Below are 23,974 nucleotides of genomic sequence, written 5' to 3' on the forward strand. Positions count from 1 at the left end.
AGGCAATATTGAGGGAATCTTCCAGACTGAAGGAAACTAGAGAGAGATGACAAGCGAGTGTAATGTGTAATCCTGGATTGGATCCTTTACTACAAGAGACATTACTCAGTCAACTCAAGGCATATAGGAATTCCTTCAATTATTCTTGCAACTTTCCCATAAGTTTGAAATGATTTCAAAATGAATTTTTTTTTTTTTTTTTTTTTTAAAAAAAAACAGCTTTTGCTCTTCACCCTGTCACCTTATTTCTGCCTGGAACAAAGACATGCTGGCATGAGGACGAAGTCCCAAGACACCTAAGGATAGCAGAGCAGTAACACAGGAGATGTAGAATTGCCACACCAGCCCTGGCCGACCCACCTCAACGCTTCCCGTTACGTGGAGGAAAATAAACCCCTTGATGGTCACCATAGGAGGGTTTTCCAGTCACTCACAACCAAAGCAATCCTAACTAACACATTTAACAGGTAGAAGACTACTACTCCATTCCTATTTCCCACTGCTGCTAATTGAGAACCCAACAAAAAATGACAAGAAAGCTATGACTTGCTCCAGGGACAAGAAGGCAGAGAAGCTGCATGTTCTGTGCAGCAATGGGCAGTAAATAAAGGAGGCCTGACCACAAATGACAGCAGGTCTATCTCCACTGAAAATCCAGCGAGCTGCTGTGGGAGCGGGAGTGATGAGGCTGGAGGTAGGACTCTGAGAGACCTAATGAAATGAAAGAATGTAATGAAAGAGGGATAGAAGAGGCATTTTCAATCTGTGTAGCACAGCAGCACCTGCTTCAGATACAGGATGAGTTCAATAGGCCTTCAGATGCTTGTTTTTCAACTGGATCACCACTTAGATCACTGTCTCAAGGGGAAGGATTCCAAATGCTGGATGATATGGACTGCCTATTTCTGTCACCTCCAAATTCATATGTTGAAATTCTAACCCCCCAAGTGATGGTATTAGGAAGTGGGGCCTTTGGGAGGTGATTAAGTCATGAGGGTGAAGCCCTCATGAATGGGATTAGTGTCTTATAAAAAAAGACCCAAGAGAGCTCTCTCTCCCTCTTTCTGCCATGGGAGGATACAAGAAGTCAGCGTCTGCACCCTGGGAAAAGGTCCTCACCAGAACCTGACCATGTTGACATCCTGAGCTCGGACTTCCAGCCTCCAGAACTGTGAGAAACAAATTTCTGTTGTTTATAAGCTATCCAGTCTATTGTACTTTATTATAGCAGACAGAATGGACTAAGACACTGTAGTTAAAGTAACCTTTAGAATTTAACCTGTCAACATATGGGGAAATTCTATCAACAGCTATATCACTCATAATTCAACTTTGTCTCCTAGGCATCAAGTTATATTTCATTTTTCTAATCACAATGTACTTTTAGCATCATCATAACTCACGTTGGGTCAATTCCTTCCTTACTCTTTGAAGCTTCCTTTGAACCATTAATTTTAATTTCATTCTCACTCTCAACAGTCCTGTGAGGTAAATACAACTGCTTCCATTTAACACATAAGGAAATCAAGTTGAGGAAGATTAAGCCACTTGCCCAAGTTCTCACAGCAAGGAAATGGCATAAATGGAACAAGAACTCTGAGCAATGACTCCTACTGCAGTGTTCTTTTGCCCAAACTGCATGGTATACCACTATAACACTGTCAGTTTATGACATTTCCTCCTTGCTTTCTTAAGATTAGAAGGTTATATTACGACTAGATTATAAATGGCTAGAACACAAGGTCAGAAGACAGTCAGTGGGAAGGAATGCATGTATTTTACCTAACCTTAGAAGAAAGAATGTGCAGGAAATTCAGCATTCCTCCATCTTTCTCTATTTGCTCACATTTTTTTCGGAAGAGTTACAAAATACTGCTCCCCCGGGTGAGCCCACACCTGCCTCCCTGAGACTCTCCTTGCAGCAAGCATCCTCTCAGCTAGAATTTTCCAGCCCCTTGAAAATTTCATAGAAATATCAGAATCTCAAATGTTTAGCTACCAGTCCCCATGTAGCCCCAAGTACTGAATACAGCAAGTATTGAGTGCTTGCTATGTAAGGCACAACGTTCGGCCCTTGGCATGGTCTCTGCCCTTATGGATAAGTTGAGGAGATAAGACAAATATGTAAAAGGTTAAGCAATCACCCAAGAAATAAATAAGTGCAGACCAATGACAAGCACAGAGGCATAAGAGGAGGATGTGAGCAAATGCCAAGACCCAGGATGGATGGACGTTATTTACAGTAACTGCTTCAGAGTACAGAGAATAGATTTCCTTAGGCTAAGGCAGTCAGGAAGGCTTTATGGAAAAAGCTCAAGTTTGACTTTGGTTTTGAGAGACAGAATGAACCAAGATATAGAGAGGGAAAGAATATTTTAGCATGGATGCAAAAAAACTCAAGATACGTTCAGAAGATGATGAGTGGACCAAATTCTGCCAACGGGCAAGAGTCGATTCTACAAGGCAATAATCAACTGACAGTACATCAGTCATGAAGCTCTGGCTACAAGAAAGGCTTCCAACTGGCTTACATCGAAGGACACTTCTATGTTATGTGACACGGAGTCTAGAGTTTTGGTGAGTTCTAGTATTGTTTCCCCCTAAGACACATGGCTGCACAGTGGAGGAGTTTTGTCAAGAAGTCACAATGGGGCTGTGGATGATCCTGATGAGGACACTAACACAAATGGTTACCATTTAGTGAGTGCTAAGCACTGTCCCATACAGTTCATCCTTAAAACAAACCTGAAAGAGAAGATTAGAGGGAAAAAGCCAGAAGAGGTTCCTCATCTAACAGCCACATCCAAAACGAGATTTGGAAATGCAGCAATAGATCTTCCTGCCTCTATCAAAAAATACATATAGGATATTAAGGGGATCTAACGAAAATAGCTGCTCAAAGTCTGTAGAATCAGCAGCAACTTTCATTCTGACCACTGGGGACCTGTCTTCATTACAGCAAAGCTGTGCTAGGACATTCCTCAGCATGTTAGTGTGTGAGTGAATGAATGAATGCAAGAGATTGGCCAGACCATTTCATCTCTTATAGGATGGCCCAGGAGAAAAAGTACACTGATGTCCAAGCCTAGAAAACCGTAATTCCAAATATATTCCTGATACATTGATGTCGTCATAGTGAAATTTGGCCAGGCTCAATACCCAAGCAAGACTCTCCTACTCAGTGATAGGGTGGGTATCCCTCATTCTAATACTGAAACATCTATAAAACAAGTTAGCAGAGGCTGCCAATTGCAGCATTACATGAAAGATTCACTTTAGAGAGTAAAGTCATTCATTTGTTTAAAAAGTGTTTCTTGAGGGGCCAGCCTGGTGGTATAGCGATTGAGTTCGCGTGCTCTGCTTCGGCGGCTCGGGGTTCACAAGTTCGGATCCCAGGCACAGACATACACACCATTCATCAAGCTGTACTGTGGCAGCGTCCTATATACAAAGTGGAGGAAGATTGGCACGGATGTTAGCTCAGGGACCATCTTCCTCAAGCAAAAAGAGAAGATTGGCAACAGATGTTAGCTCAGGTCCAATCTCCCTCACCAAAACAAACAAAATAAAACGTGTTTCCTGAGCACCTTCTATGTGCTACACATGTTCCAGGTTCTGGAGATTCAGCAATGAACAAACCAACTGCTGCTCTCATGGAGACCAGAATCTAGTTAAGGAAGATAAGCCACCAAACGTGCCAGGTATGGATAAATGCAAGGAGAAAAGTGAAACAGGGTGACGGATTGAGTGGGTGGCAGAGAAGGCCTCTGAGGAGGTGACAGCAGAGGCTTGAATGACAAGGAGCCACCAGAGCAAAGACCTGGGAGAGAACATCGACGCAGAAGGACTAGGACGAAGGCACTAAGGAGGCAAGAAGCCTGCAGTGTCTGATGAACAAGCAGGAAGGAGGCTGATGTGGATGGAACCGGCATGTGAGGGAGACAGGGATACTAACTGGTCAGGGCAGGCAGGGGCCAGATTATGCAGGGCCTTGTAGGCCCAGCAGGAGGTTGATCTTCTTCCAAAAGCAAAGAGAAGCAGCTGGATGGTCTCAAGCAGAGGAGCGACAGAATCCAACCGACAGGTTATAAGACTGATCTGGCTACGGTGTGGAGAGCAGACTGGAAGGAGACAAGGGAAGCAGCAGGGAAGCCAGTTAAGAGATCGCTGCCGCTCTCCAGGCCAGAGACCGCGGTAGGTTGGAGGGGTCCGAGTCGTGAGGAGGGCGAGAAGTGAGGAGCCGGGTGCTGGTTGGAAGTGGAGTCAACAGGCCTTGCTGATAGACTGGGTGTTGAGGGGGGATGCCTAACTCCGGGGCTTAAGGATTAAGTCCTGGAGGGTGAACTAGATCATGCCACTTACCGAAAATAGGGAGAACGAGGGAGAAACAGGAAGACCAACAGACAAGCACCTCTTCTCGTGAGGTAGCGACTTTTGGAAATGAACACACTTTCGATTTGAACCATTTCACTCTCCCTAGAGGGTCAGGAAAAAATCTGGAAGAGGCAGCATTATTTTTTTTTTAATGTACAAATTGTGACTCAGCTTCAGTGACACCTTCACAGAATCTTAGAGATGGAAAGGACCCAAGACATCTGGTCCTACTCCCTTCGTTTAGCAAATGAGGAAACTGAGGCCCAGAGGGATACAATGACTTGCCCAAGTTAGCGTCACATAAGTGTCACTATTAGCATCAAGTTAGTCACGTCACGTAAGATGTTACAATCAAAATCTCCAAGCAGAGAGCTCAGTGCTCTTTCCAGTACACATGCTCAGTCGCTATGCTACTTATCATATGTATAGCAGATCAATGTTCGTTTCCGGGGTCACAGGCTGAATACACCAATAGACTGGAAACTGGGAAGACTCCTTTAGACACGAACACGCTACTGAGTCTCCAGGAAAACACACACAGAGCAAGTGCACAGGAGATGCACTCCCCCACCCCCATCAGCCCACAGTTCCTAATAAGGTACACCACCAGGACACGTGCTAGAACCCTGACTTCAGGGCCTGAGCCCCGCCTTCCGGCCCTACCTTGCAGAGTAAGTTTGAGCATGTCACTTAACAAGTCCAGGGTCGCAGCTCCTTCTTTATCTTCCCTACCTCAGAGGGGTCTTGGGCACAAGAAAAATGACAGCTAAATGGATGCACAACTTGAAAAGCATAACGTGTATATAGAAATATAAGATATGGCTGTTAAGAATAAAGAGCTGATGTTTTCTGAAGGGGAAAAGCAGAAGCCAACCCATTGTGGGTTCCTTCAAGGCCACTTCTCCCTTCCCACATGGCCAGAATTAGGGGTCTGGGGCAGGCAGAATATACCCTTAGACATTAACATACATGCGGGAAGTGGAAAACGCCTTCTTTTTCTTTCATTTGATTATACAAATGCCTTACATAGGGTGCTGGTGATTTGCCTGATGCAGACATGCTGCAACTTGGGAAGGTGTCTGACCTCAGACATCAGGGCCTGTTCCTAGAAGGACACACCCGATGCCAGGGCTCCTATTGAATGAGGAGCAGAGCAATGGCCAGGAGAGTCCGAAGGAAGGTAGCCATGCCAGGATATCAGCACATCTTGGAGTCTATCACTGATCAGATGCTTGATCTAAAGCTAAATTATGAGCTTCCAGGGCATTATAGGGAACTGACATCTAAAAAAAGGCAAACCAGGTCCTAGCCTGCCTCTCAGGGGACTTGTTTCCACTTCGCTGCAGCGACCTTTCTTCTAGGGCTAACCTGAGCAACACTGTGTGCAAGGGGGTCCACAGAGTGCCAGCCCAGCCAGGGGCAGAGCCCACACGGTGCCCCCTACTTCTTTACTTTCACTCTCTTCTCCCTGGATCACCCTTCCTCGCTCTATTCTCTCTCATTCATTCTCATCCCTTTCCCGTCTGCATCCAACCTTGCAACCTACACATGGTTTCATCCTAAAAGATAGGTAACAGATGGTCCTTTTACATCGCCTTTCTACTTCCCACCACTAAATAACCACCACCAAAACATGAAACTAACGCATATTGAAACTATTTTATACTGAATCAATAAAGCTTTGTAATTCCCCTTCTTAGAATAAATTGAAGTGAGTTGGAAACTTATTTCTCTAAGAGAAACAAAAACTATCAATTTCTTCAGGTTTACTTTCATAGATAAGTGGAAATCTCAAGAACAAAATGGTTTACTTTCCTTCTTTTACTGTTTATTTGAAACTATTCCTTTTCACTTTATTTTCCTTCCCAACAAGCAGTCATTTCTAGCCATTTCAGGTGGGCAAGTAGTTTCAAGGTCATAGGGGTAACATTCCCATTATAAGGCTCTCCCCTACGGCATCCTTGCTGGACAAGCCTGCTCAGACACCTACAGAAATGAAGCCCTCACTTCTGCACAAGGCAGCCCATTCCACCCCTGGGGGGAGGGGGGGCGGGCGGTGAGGGGGGTCTGATTGGCAATGTTCTCTGCACACCAAGCTAAATCTACCTCTCTGCAACATATACCCATGGTTGATCACGCTGATCTTTGGAAGAATTCAGAGCGGCGACACAAGAATTCCACACGACAGCCCTGCAATATTTCAGGATTATATCTCCTTTTCTCCGGACTGTAAGCCCTGCGTCCCCCAGTTGTTCCTCATACACAATAGTTTCCAGGCACTCTCTGTTCTAGGCCCCTACCTCCAGATGAGCTCCGTTTATTATAGAGATCCCTTAAATGTGTCATCAACATCAGAACATAGTTGAGTGGAGTCACATCTTGGGAGGGGAGGGCAGGGGGTTCAATTCTAAATTCAATAACGAAGCAAAAGTCATGCAGCACCAAAATTATCCTCAAAAATCCCTTACACTGCCCATCACAGTGAGATGCTCTCACTTCAAGAGGCTCTGAACTGCCTAAAGAAAGAGATTCCCTCCCTCCTCATCCTCACCAAGCAGGGTGATCACTCACGCAACTCAAAATGATTTTTTCTTATTTTTAAGTTGGTTTGTTCTTTGGGGATTGTTTGCTTTTGCCTAGCACGCATCCTGCATTCCTGACTTTAAATGCATCTGTGAGCCAGATCTACCCAAGCTGTAGGACAGGGCCACTGTTACTCAGTTCTCTTCAAAGGAGATCTGTTTTCCTCAGTCTTCCAAGTTCAACCTCCCCTCCACGCCTGGTCCTCAATCCAGACCAGTATTTCATGATGGCCAACAAAGAGCCACCGCTGGGCACAGTTCACCCAAAAAACTTTGTAAAACTTCCATTTTGAAGATTCACTATTGAAAATTGTTGTCTTGATAAAAGAGGTCATAAGGAGGTTAATGTGATAGCAATCTTACCATAGTACACAAAATCGATAGCACTATCCTTTTCTAAAGGCTGCAACAATTTAAGCAACTACAATTTTTTTGCCTGGAAGACAATTATGCACTCTTATCATCATTTATCATCCCAGGTGAAAAATTCACTGGCACCAGTTCCTTGCCTGTGTATTTCTGGCTATATTTGGAGTCACCATAAATCATGTTAGTGCACCAGCACCAGACAACCCATAGTTAAGACTTATTCATTTAGGACAAAGAGTGCTATTTTATAAGGGAGATTATGAACAGCAAGCTTTGAAAGAACTTCATGACACCCCTGTTTAAAGCAGTGTCAAAACACCAAACTAAAGCATAACTACATAAATCAGGATAATCCTAATTTTATGGAAACACAGGCCATCTTACCAAAAAAAAAAAATTGGTACTAAATTAACTTTGTTCTCAAGAATAAGCTCCAAAGGACTACATGGGTAGAACAGAAGATACAGCTCAGTGAGTCGGAGGCAGCCCTGAAAAGATTCACGCAAACAAACTCTTCCATACTTTGGGTATTATACTTTTATGCTCTAGATGCAGTCATTTTTTAAAATAATACAGTAAATAAGCTTTGATAACAGCTTGTTACCATTTTTTTTGTTTGGATTTTTAGATACTTCTATCTTTGCCTTCCTCTTCAAATGGCATGGTAACTTAAGGGAATCATTTTTGATATCCATATTTGATGTTTTCTCCATCTTGAAGGGCTATGGAAAGAAACCAAGCTTCAGCCCTACCCTGCCCCATCCAATCAGGTTGTCACCCCTATATCCTGCTCTCCTACACACAGTCTTGAGCCCCCGAGGCTGGAGGGAGGAAGAGCAGTTTTCTGGATGAACAAATGGGGCTCCCATTCTAGTGAGCTCTTTGAGCAGCTCAGAGGAGGGGAACAGCTCTAGAGGCTGGAAGCGCCCTGGTGATGTGATTCTGATCTTCATCATCACTTACTCAAGTGTGGTACTAGACTGCCCTCCTCGCTCAGAGGCAGGAGATAGAAGGGCATGTTGAGGGACTGACAGGAGGAAGAGGTGCGACTTGCTCCCAAACCACTGTCTTAAGAGCTGTGACAACAGCCAAGGAACCTCAAGAACTTCCTACTCGATGGGGGCCACATTCCACAGCTCTTGTCATCTTGCTAAAATGCCTCCTCGATACACTACTCCTGGACAGCACTTACTACACTGAACATAGTTGTGAGCTCCTTCATAATAAGGACTATGTCCTATGCACTTTTTACAGCCAGCACTGTGCCCAACATCAAGAAAATTCTAAAATATGTGTCTGTTACACAGCACTGCCCAACCCATTGAGACCAAGAGTGGAAGACATCTCAGTTGTGGGCGAGGGCAGTTCTGGCACACATGAGCAGCTGAAAATGGACATCTCCACAATATAGAGCTTCAGAGTCACCAGAGTTCACAGCCCACACTGGCAAAAAGTCGAATCAATGCTATTTCCCACCTGCATAGCTTCCTGTTAAGTCAAAGTGTATGACTGAAAACTATCCAACTTCCCAGTCTCTGTGCCATGAACTCTCTCAAATACTAACCACTGTTTATCAGTGAATAACAATGACAAATTACAATTTCTTAAGGAGTCCACCTTGCACAGTAACATAGCAGAAAAACTGGGGATGTGTGAACACAGCTCAGTAGGAAAGTGCTACCACTAACCCCTGACAAAGCACAAGAAGCATAAGGAGAGATTTTAAATTGCAGCGTTAAGCTAAGAGTTGACTTACTGAGATAAAGTAGAAAACAGTTATAGCCTAACTAATTATTTGGCTAGCACTTAGCTACATCATTTTAGATACAGGCTATTGTTCCAGGGCTGCTGGTGTTATTTACAGCCCTGGACACATTCTTCTTTGGCCAGCATTTAGGCAGTTTCTGATTTCTGAGATGGTTCACATTGCGACTTGAGCACAGTTCAGACTGATACCCTTAGCATCTGTCCCATTCAGCAGGAACTCTCTACATGGCTGAGCGTTGTGTAACTCCAGCAGCCTGCTGAGTGGGGTTCAGTTTCACACTGCCTGTCAGATTTCAAGGATATTAACACAGTGGGCGATCCCTAGAGCCTTTATTAAGGATGGATTACAGAAGGTTAAGGAATGTGAGGCAAGGGAAGAGGAAAGGAAGTGAAAAGAAGCAACTGGAGAAAAAGGAGAAGACCTAGAACACTTTTAGCACAGGAGATGGACAAAATCCAAAAAGAAAAAAAGATGTTTATTATTGGACTATTTGTAATAGCAGATGTTAAAGCCCATATCCCAGCATTTAAAGACAATGTATGTGATAGCTCGTTAGAGCTCTTCCAAACATGTACACCACCACCAGAATCCAAGGCAGGAATTAAGGATAGTCAGAAGCTAGCCTAGAAATTCAAGCAGAAGGATGTAAGTACCATAACAACCATGATCTAGCAAGAAATGGATCCAGGCCCAGAACGAATCTCCCAAATCCTACTCTACAGGCGTGAGACGCAGCACCTATATTTTCACTAGCTCTCCAGTCTTTCTGATGCACCCCAAGTGGGAAGACCGTGGCTGTAGTGCCTGCAACATCCACAGCTCTGCTAAGGGAAATACATGGTTCCCAGTGCCTGAGCCATCTTGGGAAGTTCCTTGGGCCTAGCCATCCAAAGCCACCTGGACCAGTTGTACCTGCCCAGGAGCAGCCAATCAAGAGGCTGTCTTGTACAAAAGCTTTAGAGCTTTGTCATTAGTGACACAGTAACAACAATGGACAGGGGAGCCAATCTAAACTGGAACTAGAGATTCAAAGAGGGGTGTTTAATCCAAGGCAGAGGTGAGAAGACAGGAAAAAAGAGAGAGCCAAGAGTAACTGAGTCACACTGATGGCATCAGTATGGAAGGAAATGCATCTCTGCTGCTGACAGGATAACCTGGTCCCTAATCTTGAGCATCTTTCTGGTCCTCTAATACTGTGCTGGCCTGTTACGCCAGGCTGCTCAGACCAGCTAAGCCTGGTTCCTGAGAGAGCATCCTTAAAACAGAGCCCACATCCTGAAGTGCCCTTGCAACCAAAAAAAAGCCAAGTACACCAAGTGCCAGGAAGGGCTAAAGATAGACACAGGCATCCTGTTAGTGGTGTCAAGGTGGGAAGCTCTTCTCAGTACAATCTGGAGGAAGTCCCACAATTGTAAACTATGGAACAGTTAAGTTTGGAGCTCTAGGGTTGAAGATTTGAGATGACAGGTGGTCCTCAAAGCCAGGACCTTAGGACTCCTTTTGTTCCTTCTTTCCCCACACTTGAAGAAGGAAAAGCACATGCACAGCCCTAGAGCTTCTCCATCAATACTGGTGCTTCAGTAGGTCAGAGGACCCAGTTCAAGGCTGGCTGCCCCACATGGAGGATCTGGAGCCAGGGAATCATCACCCAGAGCACCCTTCCCAGCCCTCCAGGCTCTCACCCTACACTGCCCTGCGCTGGACTGTGGCTTCCCCGAGGACAAGACCTTCTCCTAGCAACAGGATTAGCAGCAACTGTTAATACAGTTCACGCATTATCTCATTTTATCTCATCAGCAAGCCTCTGAGGATTGTACTAGCTTCTTACCCACATTTTACAGATAACTGAAGCCTAGAGGTTATGCAATTGCCCAAGGTCACACAGCTGGTAGATGGGGAACCAGTATTCAAAATCCAGGTCCACCTGCTCTAGAGATTATGTTCTTAACCTCTATATTTTCTCTGCCCTTTTCCAGAGTTTAACTTTTTTTAATCGTGGTGTAATACACAGAATATAAAATTTGCCATAACCATTTTTAAATGTACAGTTCAGTGGCATTAAGTACATGCATATAGTTGTGCAATCTTGACCACTATCCATTTCCAGAACTTTTCATCTTGCAAAATGAAATTCTGTACCCATTAAACAACAACTCCCTACTCCCTCTCTCCACCATCATTCTGCTTTGTCTCTATAAATTTGACTCCTGTAGATACCTCATGTAAGCGGAATTATACAATATTTGTCATTTTATAACAGGCTTATTTCACTTAGCATAATGTCCTCAAGGCTCATCAATGTTTAGCATGTGTCAGAACGCCCTCCCTTTTCAAGGCTGAATCACATTCCATCGTGTGGATGTACCACATTTTGCTTATCCATTCGTCCATGATGGACACTGGGTTGCTTCCACCTTTTGGCTATCGTGAATAATGCTGCTGCACTCTCCTTTCTTATCTTACATTCAGTGGCTAACATCCTGCCTGACACACAGCAGGGGGAAAGAAAGTACAAAGAGCATCCTTCCATCTACTTTCAAAAGACCATTTTAGGAAATTAGGTGGAATGGGCTCTCCATTTGATATTTCAATCAACAGATATTTATTAATGCTGTTACACTTGTCATAACATTGAGGCAAGCATAGGCCCACGGATTAAGTTAATTATATTAACATACATATATTTAAATGTATGGGACTGTAAATCAGGATAACTATAAAATTCTATGAGCCTTTAAACTTTGAACCAAACAGACCAGAACTGCTACATTTAAATGAGTATTTTCCTGGCAGCCTGGGAGGCTCCACACTGACACACCACTGAGAGCTTTTGAAGCCCGACTGTCACTCCTCCTGAGGATGACAGCTAGCAAGAGGCCACACAGAATCGGCATTAGTACCTGCAAGTCGCACTTCGTCTGTAATAGAAATAAAAGTCAACGAACCTCTACCTTACTCAAGCAGCTTAGTTCTTTGAATAACTTCTGGCTATTTCTAGAACAGAAAGCCTATCTGCCAAGCATCAAGTTCTGCCACCATGTAAAAGAAACAAAAGAATGCACCATCAGACTTGAAGTCAATTTCAGGAGAGGTATTGATGAGCTCCAGTATCCTTGGACCTCTGCCAATGAGGCCATCCAGAAGGAAACAGCATTCACTCAGAGGAGTAGGATCTGGCATGTTGGTTACCAAGTCAGTCACATTTTAAGGGCATTCTCATCATTTTGGTGCACACAGCTTGTTACATAGTTAGGCACATGTATACCCAGTAAAATGACAGAAGAGCAGACAGCTTGATAGCAAAGAAACACTAGTTTCTGGCTGAGAAGACATTTATTTTCCTTATTTTACAAATAAACATTAGCCCTCATTAGTGAGTACAGGCAAACTGAAAATGTGATTAAACCTGATGTTGAGACAAGAAAGTAATTTATCTCCTTTTAGTGTACACATACCTCATTAATGCTTATTCAGAACACAAATGAACCACTGGACTGGAAGACTCAAGGTCAAAATACTCCTTTGCAGGGATGGGCTCTCCTCTCTGCCTCACATACAGGTTGCGACGTACCTCATGGCAGGTAGAAGGTGCTCTGGACACTTGTTGGCTGAGTGATAAATATAAAAGATGTTCTGATCCCCAGATGAAAACTATGAGTATTATTATCATTCCTATGGGAGAGAAGATGACTGAAACAGACTCAATCTAATTTTTCCTCCCTGATTCACTGTCATCTCTTCTGAAAGCCACCTGCTTTGCTAGATCTCACATAAAGGACAGAGATCCATATTTGCCCCCACCTAATCATGCAAATATCCATGAGTCTTGATGACATTAATAAAAACTAGTGAGTTAATTGAGGAAAAAATAAGATCATGCTTTTAATGTAAATGATAATTTTAGGAAGGTATGCGCAAAAATATATATAATCAAAATTATGTGTAAACTAAGATATTCAAAAATAAGGCAGTTATATCTGCTCTCACCTCCATAAATGTTACTTTGCTGTTATTGACATTCACACCTTGTGCTAAGCCTTTGGGCACAGTAACAAAAACGAAAAACAACATTTAATTATCTCCTGACAGGGGCTCCACATTCCATAGATTTAAGCAAGTGCCACAGGAAACAGATGGGCTTTCCACTGGGTACTCCAAGCCAAAAGCCTTGCAAAAAACAGAAGACAGTGTTACAGTCAAGGGGCTCCTGGGTGAAAAAAGGCCTTTTCTGGAAGAGCCATAGCCTGGAAATAGGAGGGGAGTACAGGTGGGCTTTAAACCAATTCAGTGACATTTATTGGGTGCCTACAGTATGCCAAACCATGTCTTGGGAACTGTGAGAGAAGAGAGCATAAGATTCAACATACATCTTCAATGAGAGCAATTTTGCAAATATATACGCACCACCATCAATTGCACGCACATAAAAAAAGTAACACAGAGAATCCAAAGTTACGTATAATCTCAAAGCTTCTTAAAATTTGGCTTTGGGACTCAACCTGTTTTCAGCAGAATCACCTTCTGATATGTAGTAATTGATGAAGCATAGTAATAAAATGAATACCTATGAACTCACCGTGCAATCTAGCAGACTGTGAACAGCATATTCCCACTCCTGCTCCCTCGCTACTCTCACTCCCTCGCTACTCTCACTCCCCGGATAACTACTATTCTACCTCCTTTTTCCCTCATTCCCTGGTTTTTCCTCAGTTTTATCACGTGCGTCCTTCAAAACTGTTTATTTTGCTTATTTCAGAAATCCATAAAAGTAGTATCATTCTGTAGGTATTTTTCTCCAAAGCACCTTAAATGATAGCTAAGCTGAGCATCACATAAAATCAGGTGCTATGTTCTGAGCAGGCATATCATTGGTAAGACTGTACTGGGATCTAGGTGGGCGGTCAGCAAAAGTAAGTTGAACCAGAGTCTCAAGTGAATGGCACACAAAGTAGATAGTTGAATACAGTACAACTTACCAGTTCAAATATTTTACCTTCTCATCCTTTCCCAAAGATATACAGTAACTAGGTCACAATATGGACGGAACTGGCATTCTATTGCCCAGCATCCTTTCTGTCTTGTGGAGGCCGGTCTCTAAGCCAGAGGACCTGAACTTCCTAGTGCTGAAGAGATTATAAGCCAGATCTTTGACTCCCATGCAGAAGGCATCTGGATGTTCTCGTTACTTTTAGGATTTTGTGTCACAATGCATTTGAATTTTATAATGGCAAAAGCTCTCTGGGAAAAATCATTAAGTAACTTTTCAAAATGGGCCCCTTCATTCCTCCCCAAACTTCAGCAAAAGAGAGAAAAGCCTTCAGGGCCTGTGTCACTATTAGAATCACTTAAAGGAAGGTACTAATTTATGAGCCAGTGAATAAGTGTTAAGAGGAGCATAATGAGCCATAAACCTGGAGCTCGGGTACAGAAGCTTGATCATTCTCACAGCAAAGTAGCAAGACATCACCAGTGCTCATCTACACCACGATCCAGACAACCTGAGGACCTCTCCTCCTCCTGTCCAACCTGCAGTGCCCCTCCCTGGAGGATGCTTCTGAGGGGCTTTGACAAAGCCCCCCATGAGCATCTAAAGTTATCATAGGGAGTGGTTTGGGTCCTGGGTCTCCTTCTGTAAGGCTCTCTCCTCAGATGCTGGAGGAGGGGGCCTTGTCTGAGATGGCCAACCTGACAAGCTGAACAAGGAGGGTGAGCTCATTTTCCACACACCTGTCCAGCCAATAGGCAGTGAAGAGGGCACACCCATAAATGTGAAGACCTTGAACTTAATGGGCAGATGGGAGAGGGCTTCCAGAAGTCTCATTCCTGGTTCTCTGGTTGTAGTTCAGAAGGGGAACAAGATGCCCATTAGATATCAAGCACGGTAGCAAAGAAAATGCTCCCACTGTGGAGGAGATAGAGCCAAGTACCTGGAAAGTATATACTGTATTGTGCCTAAGTCTAACGCAGTGCTGCCCAATAGAAATACAAGGCAAACCACATATATAATTTAAAATTTTCTGGTAGCTATGTTAAAAATAGAGGAATCAAAATATTTTAGCCCAATATATCTAAAATATCATTTCAACATTTAATCAACATAAAAAAAGTATGAAAGATATTTTACATTCATCTTTTGTACTAAATCTTGGAAATCTGGTGTGCATACAGCTCATCGCTATTTGGGCCAGCCTCATTTCAAGTGCTCAATAGCACATGTGGTTACCACCCCGTTGGACTACACATAAGTGGTTAACAGTAGCTGCTTCTGGGAATGAGATTGCAGGGCCTCTGCATTTCCTGCATTGTATGAATTGTTTCAATAATCATTTGTATTAGGAAAAAAAGGGGGAGCATTGTGAAAAATGCTTTTTAATTTTCCTTTAAAGCTATAATAGGAGACCAGAAAGCACAGCGTCCATTTAAAATGGCTTTCAAACCACTCTTGCTCTTCTCAGGGGGCGGGGGGAAGTGGGAACCTTTCCCCCCCCATGCCTTGGTTGTCTACTGCTCGGGTAGGTATGAATTTGCAGCAATTCTTGCCCTTCTTTCTCACTAAGTCCCCTTATAACCAACACCCCTGCAGGACGGCAAGGGAGGGTTAGGAGAAAAGGCCACCACCCAGCACAGAGATTGAAGGGGAAACAAGCCGATACAGGCGCCAAGCACACACAGTGTGGCAGACACTGTGCTGACAGGCACTTTACATATACTAGATCACATAACCTTCTAGTAACCTTATCACGATGCAGGCACCATTCCAACTTTTCAGATATTGAAATCAAAGTTCAAAAAGTATCTGCTCCAAGGTTTCAGAGCTGAAAGCGTTTAACTACAACACCCAGGATGGTCCACACCAAGATCATGACCACAGATGCCAGGACTGCCCATACCAACGTCGTGATCTGATCTTTATTAAAATCATGCTGTAAGACAATAGCATTTCTTCATTAGAGAAGAGCAAATCCCACGCATCTTTTATTTGCAAGAACCCCAGATCCTGACCTTTCTTCTCTAAGCTCATTTGTATATCCTCAAGTGTAAATATTTCCTCTCGGACAAACCCTTGTCACTCCAAACTCAACATGTCAAAAATCAAGCATTATCGCAAACCAAAACTACAATGAGATATCACCTTACACCTGTTAGACTGGCTATAATTACCAAGACAAAAAACAAAAAATGTTGGAGAGGATGTGGAGAAAAGGGAAGGAACCCTGTTACACTACTGGTGGGAAGGCAAACTGGTACAGCCACTATGGAAAACAGTAGGGAAATTTCTGAAAAAATTAAAAATCGAAATACCATACAACCCAGCTATTCCACTACTGGGTATTTATCCAAAGAACTTGAAATCAACAATTCAAAGAGACTTATGCACCCCTATGTTCATTGCAGCATTATTCACAATAGCCAAGACATGGAAGCAAGTCAAGTGCCCAACGACTGATGAACAGATCAAGATGTGGTAAATATATACAATGGAATACTACTCAGTAAAAAAAAAAAGACAAAATCGTCCCATTTGCAACAACATGGATGGACCTTGAGGGCATAATGTTAAGCACAATAAGCCAGACAGAGACAAATACCATACGATTTCACTCATATGTGGAAGATAAATTCATGGACAAAGAGAACAGATTAGTGGTTACCAGAGGGGAAGGGGGTTGGGGGTGGGCATAAGGGGTAATGGGGCACATATATATGGTGACTGACAAATAATAATGTACAACTGGAATTTCACAAGTTATAAACTATTATGACCTCAATAAAATAAAATAAATCAAGCATTATCTTTGCCCCATCTCAACTTCTTTCTGTCCATCCACAAGCTGGAAACTTCCAGGTCATTCATTTTTGACTCTGCTCCTTCCCTCGCCCACATAATCAAATGAGTATTGAGTTCTAGGCTCAATAATCCCTAAGTGACTATTAAGAAGCAGTACCCAGATCTTAGTTTCTAAGTACCATTCTTCAGTAAAAGGAAGCTGACAGACACCACCTTAAGCGAGGGATCAAAGTGACCCCATGAGTAATGAGACATTGATAACACACATCTCCTGAGATGGTGCACTGAGAAACGCACATCACTTCTGATGCGCTCTTGCCAAAAATTCATAACCTCCATCTAAGCATGAGAAAATATCAGACAAATCCAAAGGGAGGGTCGGTCTACAAAACAAGTGACCAATACTCTTAAAGAGCCAAGGTCGTGAAAGCCAAGAAGAAACTGAGGAACTGTGAGCAATAGGAGGACACCAGGGAGCAATGATGCTAAACTCAGTGTGGAATCCTAGATGGGATCCTGGCCACAAAAAGGTCATCCGTGGAAAAACTGGTGAAATTCCAATGAGGCTTATAGACAAGTTAATAGTATTGTACGAATGTTAATTTCCTAGTTTCAGTAATTGCACTATGCTTACACAAGGTGTTAATATTAGATGAACCTGGAAAAATATACACAGGAACTCTGCTATTTTTACAATTTTTGTAAGTCTAAAATTATTTCATAACGAGTTTTAAAATATTACTATAGTCTCTACCCCCAAATACGTCTAGCTCATCCTTGTCCCCATGATTAAACTCACTCTCCTATCGTGTCCTACTGATAGTGCCCTTCTTCCCAGGCTCCCCGTGAATTCAAATCCTATTCATCCCTCAGGGCCCTGTCATGTCCCACTGCCGCTAAGGGATGTCTTTCCCCACCACTGCAGCCCACCTGACCAAGGCTTCTGCAAAATGCCTGGAACTATCTGCACTCCTCTCATGACACATGGGTAATGCTGTCTTGTTCATTAACTTCGTGTATTTAGGTTTTATTGCCCAATGACGATGCAAAATGTGTTTGTGTAGACAAGTACATGAGAGAGCACATGTTCCATTCACTTTAAAATGTGCTGCTTTTTAGTGTGGTTTCTGGGAACCTACTGAATAACAAAACAAAGGTCAACTACTATTTCAAACCCATACAGGTTTACATTGACAATTCTGTATGTATAGTGACAAATACACCATCACTTAGGGAAGGCAGTATCTGGACTCACATACTGTAAGTAGTATAGTTTATGGCTGACCCTTAGCACAGAAAATTATAGTCTTTAAAAAATAACAAAAAACACTTGCCAGAATTTAGAATGTCTATTTAGTTTCTACTCTGAGGTACCTTGGCCCTCCGACAGCAAGAGTATGGTCTCTCTCTGTTGAACAAAATAAGTGCATATACTTGGACTCCAACCAGACCTGGAGCTCAAAAAAGCCTTCTAATGGGTGGTTATCCTGCAGTTAATGAAATATTAGGATCACATTAACCAAAAGGAAATGGGAAGAAATTAGCAGCTTTTAGGCCCAAGTGGAGAGACCGGGTGTCAGCAAACAGTTACAAGGAAGTTTGGACCCCAGGACTTCAGGGGGTTTTGGGTACAGGAGGGACAATCTCCCAAATAAGAACCCACTAAGTATAAGGCAAAGTGCTAAACACAGTGGAGGCTTCCAAAAATGTCTAATACAGCCTCTGCTCTCCAAGATCTCAGCCTAGCTGGGGACATGTGACATAACACAAAAACTATCAATAAGGAGGGACAGGGCCAGCTTGCTCAAAGCACACAGGTAACAGGCAGGCAGAGAACACGCCGTGTGAACTGGATAACAATTTCCATGCAAACTTTGGAATTCTGGTGGACACCAGCAGGGCCAAGAAGGTTCACACTGGGTTTACGGGCCCTCCTGAGAAAGGAGAGCAGAGGCAAAAGGACTGGGAGCTAGGAAGGGGAAAGAAGGCATGAGGCAAGGCAGGGAATGGGGTTGAGAAGGAGGGTGGAGTGTGGCACACAGCCTCCACGCTGCTCCCCAGTCTCAACTGGGGGCCCATGGAGGCCAAAACCCTTGAGCTACTCAACACCCACTCAGCCAAGCCACCACGGTTCTGTGTTCATCTGGGCTCCCAGCATCAGATCCCGAGATTAGGATTCCTGTTCAAGAGACCTATTAGGTAGTGCTCCCAGGAAAGGGTATGGGGAGCAGGACAGGGCAGGAAGCCAAGCAGGGGTGTGATAGTTGGGAAAGTCTCAAGCAGAGGAACTTTTGTTCAACCTGCACAGGAGCTCTGGAAACAGTGTGGGTCACACCTTAGAGCTGTCACATTCCCAAGGTGGGGGGTAGGAAGCTATAGCTGTTATACTCTCATTGGTTAAAGAGCTGTCCCCCAGGGGGGATGTCAATTCTCAGGCTCTAGGAACCTCTGAGAGACACAGGTGCTGGCTATTGGGAGCGAGCAAGCACCAGGCAGTGTGCAGGAGACGAGTGAAAGGCAGACAGAGGAGCACCAGCAGCATCTGCTACCATTGATTTCCAGGTCCCTGTGTCCCTAACATCACCCCGTTTTTAAAGAAGAACATCACTCAAGAGCCAACACTAAAAGGCTGAATCATTAGTCCCTCCAATGGTGGTGGGTACCGAGGGAGCAGGAGGCTCCTACTGCCTTACAGATTGATGCTTGGGAGAAACCTACATTACCTGATGCATAGGTAAGGGACAGTTAGAGGACCCCAGCCCAAAAGCACACGAGTTCTCTTTTCCAAAAGATTGGCCCCAAATCAGTGCCTTTAGTATAGGGCCCCTGTGCTCAAAGCCACCATTGACATACACAGTGTCTGTCCACAAGTAACTTCCTACCAGTACCCAACAATCCAGTGTTCAGACACCACCTATCAATTAAAAACCAATCAGGAAAAGGATTATTTGAAGGTACTGGTTTCAGTCTGGTGATTTCCCACTCTACTGGCTAGCATCGAATCAGCATATTGAAAATCTCATTTGAAAGAGCAATATTTAAATTTTTCACCCAGAATAACCCTTCTATAGAGAAGAATTCTATTATTCAGCCTGAGGGAGAGGTTGTATATTCTATACTTTAAAAATCAGACTATTTTCTGCAATTATCATAATCAAATTGTACTCACCATGCTTGCACATGTTTGGGCATCTTCCTGGGACCTGTGCAAATCAAATTAGCCCATATTGTCTCTTCCTGTGGGTTGCAAACAAAGTACCAACACTTGCCACATACGTGCCACTTGGGACGAGAGTGCCCATCGTCAGCTCCACCTTTCTGCAAAAGTGGACGAGGCTGACTCACCTTGACATCACCCTCAAAGTATCTGGCATTGACTCCGATTTACTTTTCCCATCCAGAAAAACCCCACTACAAAGAAAGCAATTCCTCAAAGGTGAGGTGTTAGGTCTTCTGAAAACAGGAGTGCCTTTGTTAACAGGAAGTGCCCTTTGCCAATGACTAAAATCAACTCCAAAAATAAAACCATTCACATAACACATAAGCCTCCAGTTGAAAAGAGTAGATAGACAAAAAGAGCAAGAAAACAGTAAATTGGAGGGATCGAAAAGAAGAAAGTCTTTTCTTGAATAACTAGCAATAGACATATACTAAGTTGTTACCTGAAACTATTTATACTTACAGGCCACCTTATACACTTAAATAAGTAGCTCATATTCCAATAATAACATCTTCCAACTATGTCACTAAAGCAACAGGTATGATCAACAAAGGGCTTTAAAATTTCCATCCACTTATAAATGCTGCGGGCATAATGGATAATTATTTCCATCATGCATCATACATTAAAGTACGTGCCTGAATCCAGTGTTCATCACGTTAGAAAAGCCCACTAGCAGGTTAAAAATAAAAGGGAACACTGGCTATTCTGATAACACACTAAAATGAACAAATCATCTCCCAAGAAACGAAGCGAGTCTGAGTGACAGGCATTTCTCTGCATAATTTATGATTCATATGCATACGTACTGAGAATCCAGCCTAGCAAGTGGGGTGACAATGGTTAGGAAACAATGCAAACGATTCTCATAGTAAAGCGTTAACCGTGTTTAACTCTGCCAAAGAGAACAACAACAACATACATACACACACACACACACACACACACAGAGCTCAAAACAAATCTGGAAGCTATTGCATCGGCCACAGAAAATCTGAATTTCAGATTCAAAAACCTAAAAACAATTAAGAACTAGAAACTTATTAACAGAGCAAGGTGCAGTCCTCCAGCCCTAGGGAGAAATTCTAATACTGTTTTTGGATTAATTATGCCAAAACCCTCACACCAATGAAGCTACTTTTTTTTTTTTTTTTTTTGGTCTTGTGCATCCTTCCAAGGCCTTCCTCTGGTGAAAGTTTTGTCCCTATCTCTGTAAGTCCGGGAAAAGTACACTGAAACTTCTTTAGCTCGGACTCCCACTAATTCATCATTCCTAGTAATTAAGATGCAATGTACTCATTTCTAACTCAAAATCAAATTGAGTGTTTTCCCCTGAAAGAGTTCTGTCTTTAAAAGCAATCCAATATTAATTCTCGTTATTCAAAGTCAGGGCTTCAAAAATTAAGAGCTTATTCAATTGCCCAGGATTGTCACATAATACAACAATTAATTATGGTCTGATAAAGGGCTTTATGACACGTTGCAGGTGTAATCAGTTGAGTCACTCATCGCACTTGGGAGTACGAGTAGCATTTTCGTGCACTTCAATGTTACGAAGCTTCAGTGCTTTAAACTCTCCAGCACATGTTTTTCCCTGCCTCGCTGGTTTCCAGCCTCCGGGAGAAGTTCCTGCCTGATAAGCCGCTTCAGGAAGACACCTGAAAGCTGGAGCTCTGAGGGCTCTTCCCACGACTCCCAAGGGTAAACGGGGTGCGGTGCTTTTCCAAAGCCAGGAGTGCCAGAGATTTCACCCCCTGGCCGGCACCTACACCCTTTCCTCTCCTCTCCTCTCCCAGAATCTGTAGTCCATCCGTCACAGCTGCAGGGGACCTTAGCGGGGGCGGAGTGTGTGTCAGATGCAGCTGCGACCCCGCCCCCAGCCAGGTTACAGCCTCCACGGCCACCTCATGTCAGCCCATCTAAGCCTTGGTCCCCTCCAGGAGGAAGGAGGGATTAGAAAATTCCTCTAGGGAAAAGGAGTGGCCAGCCCGCCCAGCCGAAGGGCTCGACCACCCGCGGGAGCAGCTTCGAGCAATCGCCAGGTGAGCATGCGGAAGTAGCTCTTCCTCCCCCGCCCAGACCTATCGGCCCAGGCATAACACACCCACACCCACTCGCGTGCACGCATCACACACACACACACACACACACACACACACACACACACACACACCTCTGCACAGAGACGCGCGTACAAGGCACCGTCAAACCTGTCCCAGCCACAGAGAAGACGACCAGGCAGATGAGGAGTCGAGACATCCGAAACTTTTTTTTTTTTTTTAAGGGGAGGGGGAGGGGGCTTAAAGGCCCCTGCCCCCCTCATCCCTGGAGCCAAGGTGAAACCCGAGGCGGCCCCGGCGGCTGCAGCGCGACCGCAGGCGCTCGGGGAAGCGGCGGCTGGTCCCTAACTTGAACCACAGCGACTGCCGCGGAAGCGGGGCGTCTCCGCCCGGCCGCACCTGTTCCCGACTCTGAGGACGGAGCCTCGCACATCCATTCTGACCTTGAGGGCACCCCGAAAATCCACACTCCACCCCGGGTCAGCATTACTCCGATGCCCTCCCTACAACAGATGAAGTCCCCGGCAGGTACCCACCCAGAGGGGCCGCCTCAAAACGCCCATCGCCGGCAAATGATGAATGCGCTTCCCTGGGATCTCCAGAGCTCCCCGGAGCGCCCCTCGCTTTCCCCAGTGCTTACCTCCCCCCTCACACCAGGTTGGGTCCCCTTTTCTCTCCCCCCCTCAAGTGCAAGAACACCCTCCCCAAGTTCAGCGTTCCCCCTCGTCGGCACGCAGGAGGAAAGGAAGCCTCAGAGGGGCGCCCTCGCAAGCTCACGCCGCAGAGCACCTGGGGTGGGGTCCAGCAGCGAATGGAGGGGGCGGCGGCGCGCAGGGCGCCACCGCGGGGGGCTGTCCCCACGCACCCGGCTCGGAGGTGGCGGGGACACCCCCGCGGTTCTGGGTCAGTGCGGGGCGCTCCTGGAACAACCAAACTTTCTCCGCCACCCGAAGTTCGGGGCGTGAGGAGGCGGCGAGGGGGAGTCGGAGCAGCACCTGCCGGCGCCGCAGGAGAAGGCGCCCCCGAGGGCCGCCGTGGCCCGAGCGCGCCGCGCGCAGCCCGCACTCACCTGGCTGTAGAGCTCGCTGACCGACATGACCCCGCGGGCCGGGCCTGGCCCGGGGCGCCGTGCCTGGCGGGCGGCACTCGCTCGTGCGCCGGGGGGCGGCGGGTCCGGGCTCCTCGCTGCCCCGGCGGCTCTCAGTCCCCGGCCGGCCCGCCTGGCGCCATCTTCCTGGGCTGCCCGGGAGTTTCTGTGTTTCTTGTCCTTTCCCCCCGACCTGCCCCGCCGGCTTCCTGGAGGCGCCGGGGCCGGCTCGCTCTCTGCCGGCGCGACCTTTACTCCCGCCGCGGCGGCGTAGCTGCGGCCGGGCCGGAGTTGCGGGCGGGGTGGGGGTGGGGGGGGGGGGAGGAGGCCGCGCGGCGCCGCTCCCCGCGCAGGTGTGGGAGGAGGTGCGGGAGCCAGGGAGGGGGAGAGGGCGGCGCTCGTCGGAGCTGGCAGCCGGGGCGCCGTCGCCGCCGCCTTTGAGCCCTGCGGGGCCGGGCTGGACGCTCCCTCCCGCGCCCCCGCCGCAGCGGGGTCCTTGGGGCCGGGGGCGGGGCCGGGCGAGGAGCCGGTGCCGGCCGCCCCCTGCTGGACGCCGGGCGCGCGCTGGGACAGGTGCGCCCCGGGGGCCCACACCTGCCGCGCCGCGCTCTGCCTGCACGCGGTCTGTGCCCCTGGGAGGCTGGGCAGGGATGTAGTGGAGACAAGAGAAAAAAAGGAGGGAAAGTAAGCCGGGGGGTAGGGGGGATAAAAAGATGCCTGTGACT

At 45.6% G+C, this 23,974-nt stretch overlaps 1 protein-coding gene across 2 annotated transcripts in view; it reads right to left on the bottom strand.

Moving 5' to 3' along the window:
• MYO5B (myosin VB) overlaps positions 1 to 23,676 on the bottom strand; it is a 338,131-nt gene extending 314,455 nt beyond the window's left edge. Inside the window, exon 1 of one of the 2 annotated variants that reach the window (XM_058557083.1) lies at positions 23,232 to 23,676. In XM_058557083.1, coding sequence (XP_058413066.1) covers positions 23,232 to 23,258 — 27 coding nt within the window. In that variant the 5' untranslated portion in view covers positions 23,259 to 23,676. The remainder of the gene's footprint in view (positions 1 to 23,231) is intronic. The other variant, XM_058557084.1, reaches the window with a different exon arrangement.
• Positions 23,677 to 23,974: the final 298 nt, after the last annotated feature.

This window comes from Diceros bicornis, chromosome 16 (genome assembly GCF_020826845.1).
Source record: "Diceros bicornis minor isolate mBicDic1 chromosome 16, mDicBic1.mat.cur, whole genome shotgun sequence".
NCBI classification, from domain to species: Eukaryota; Metazoa; Chordata; class Mammalia; order Perissodactyla; family Rhinocerotidae; genus Diceros; species Diceros bicornis.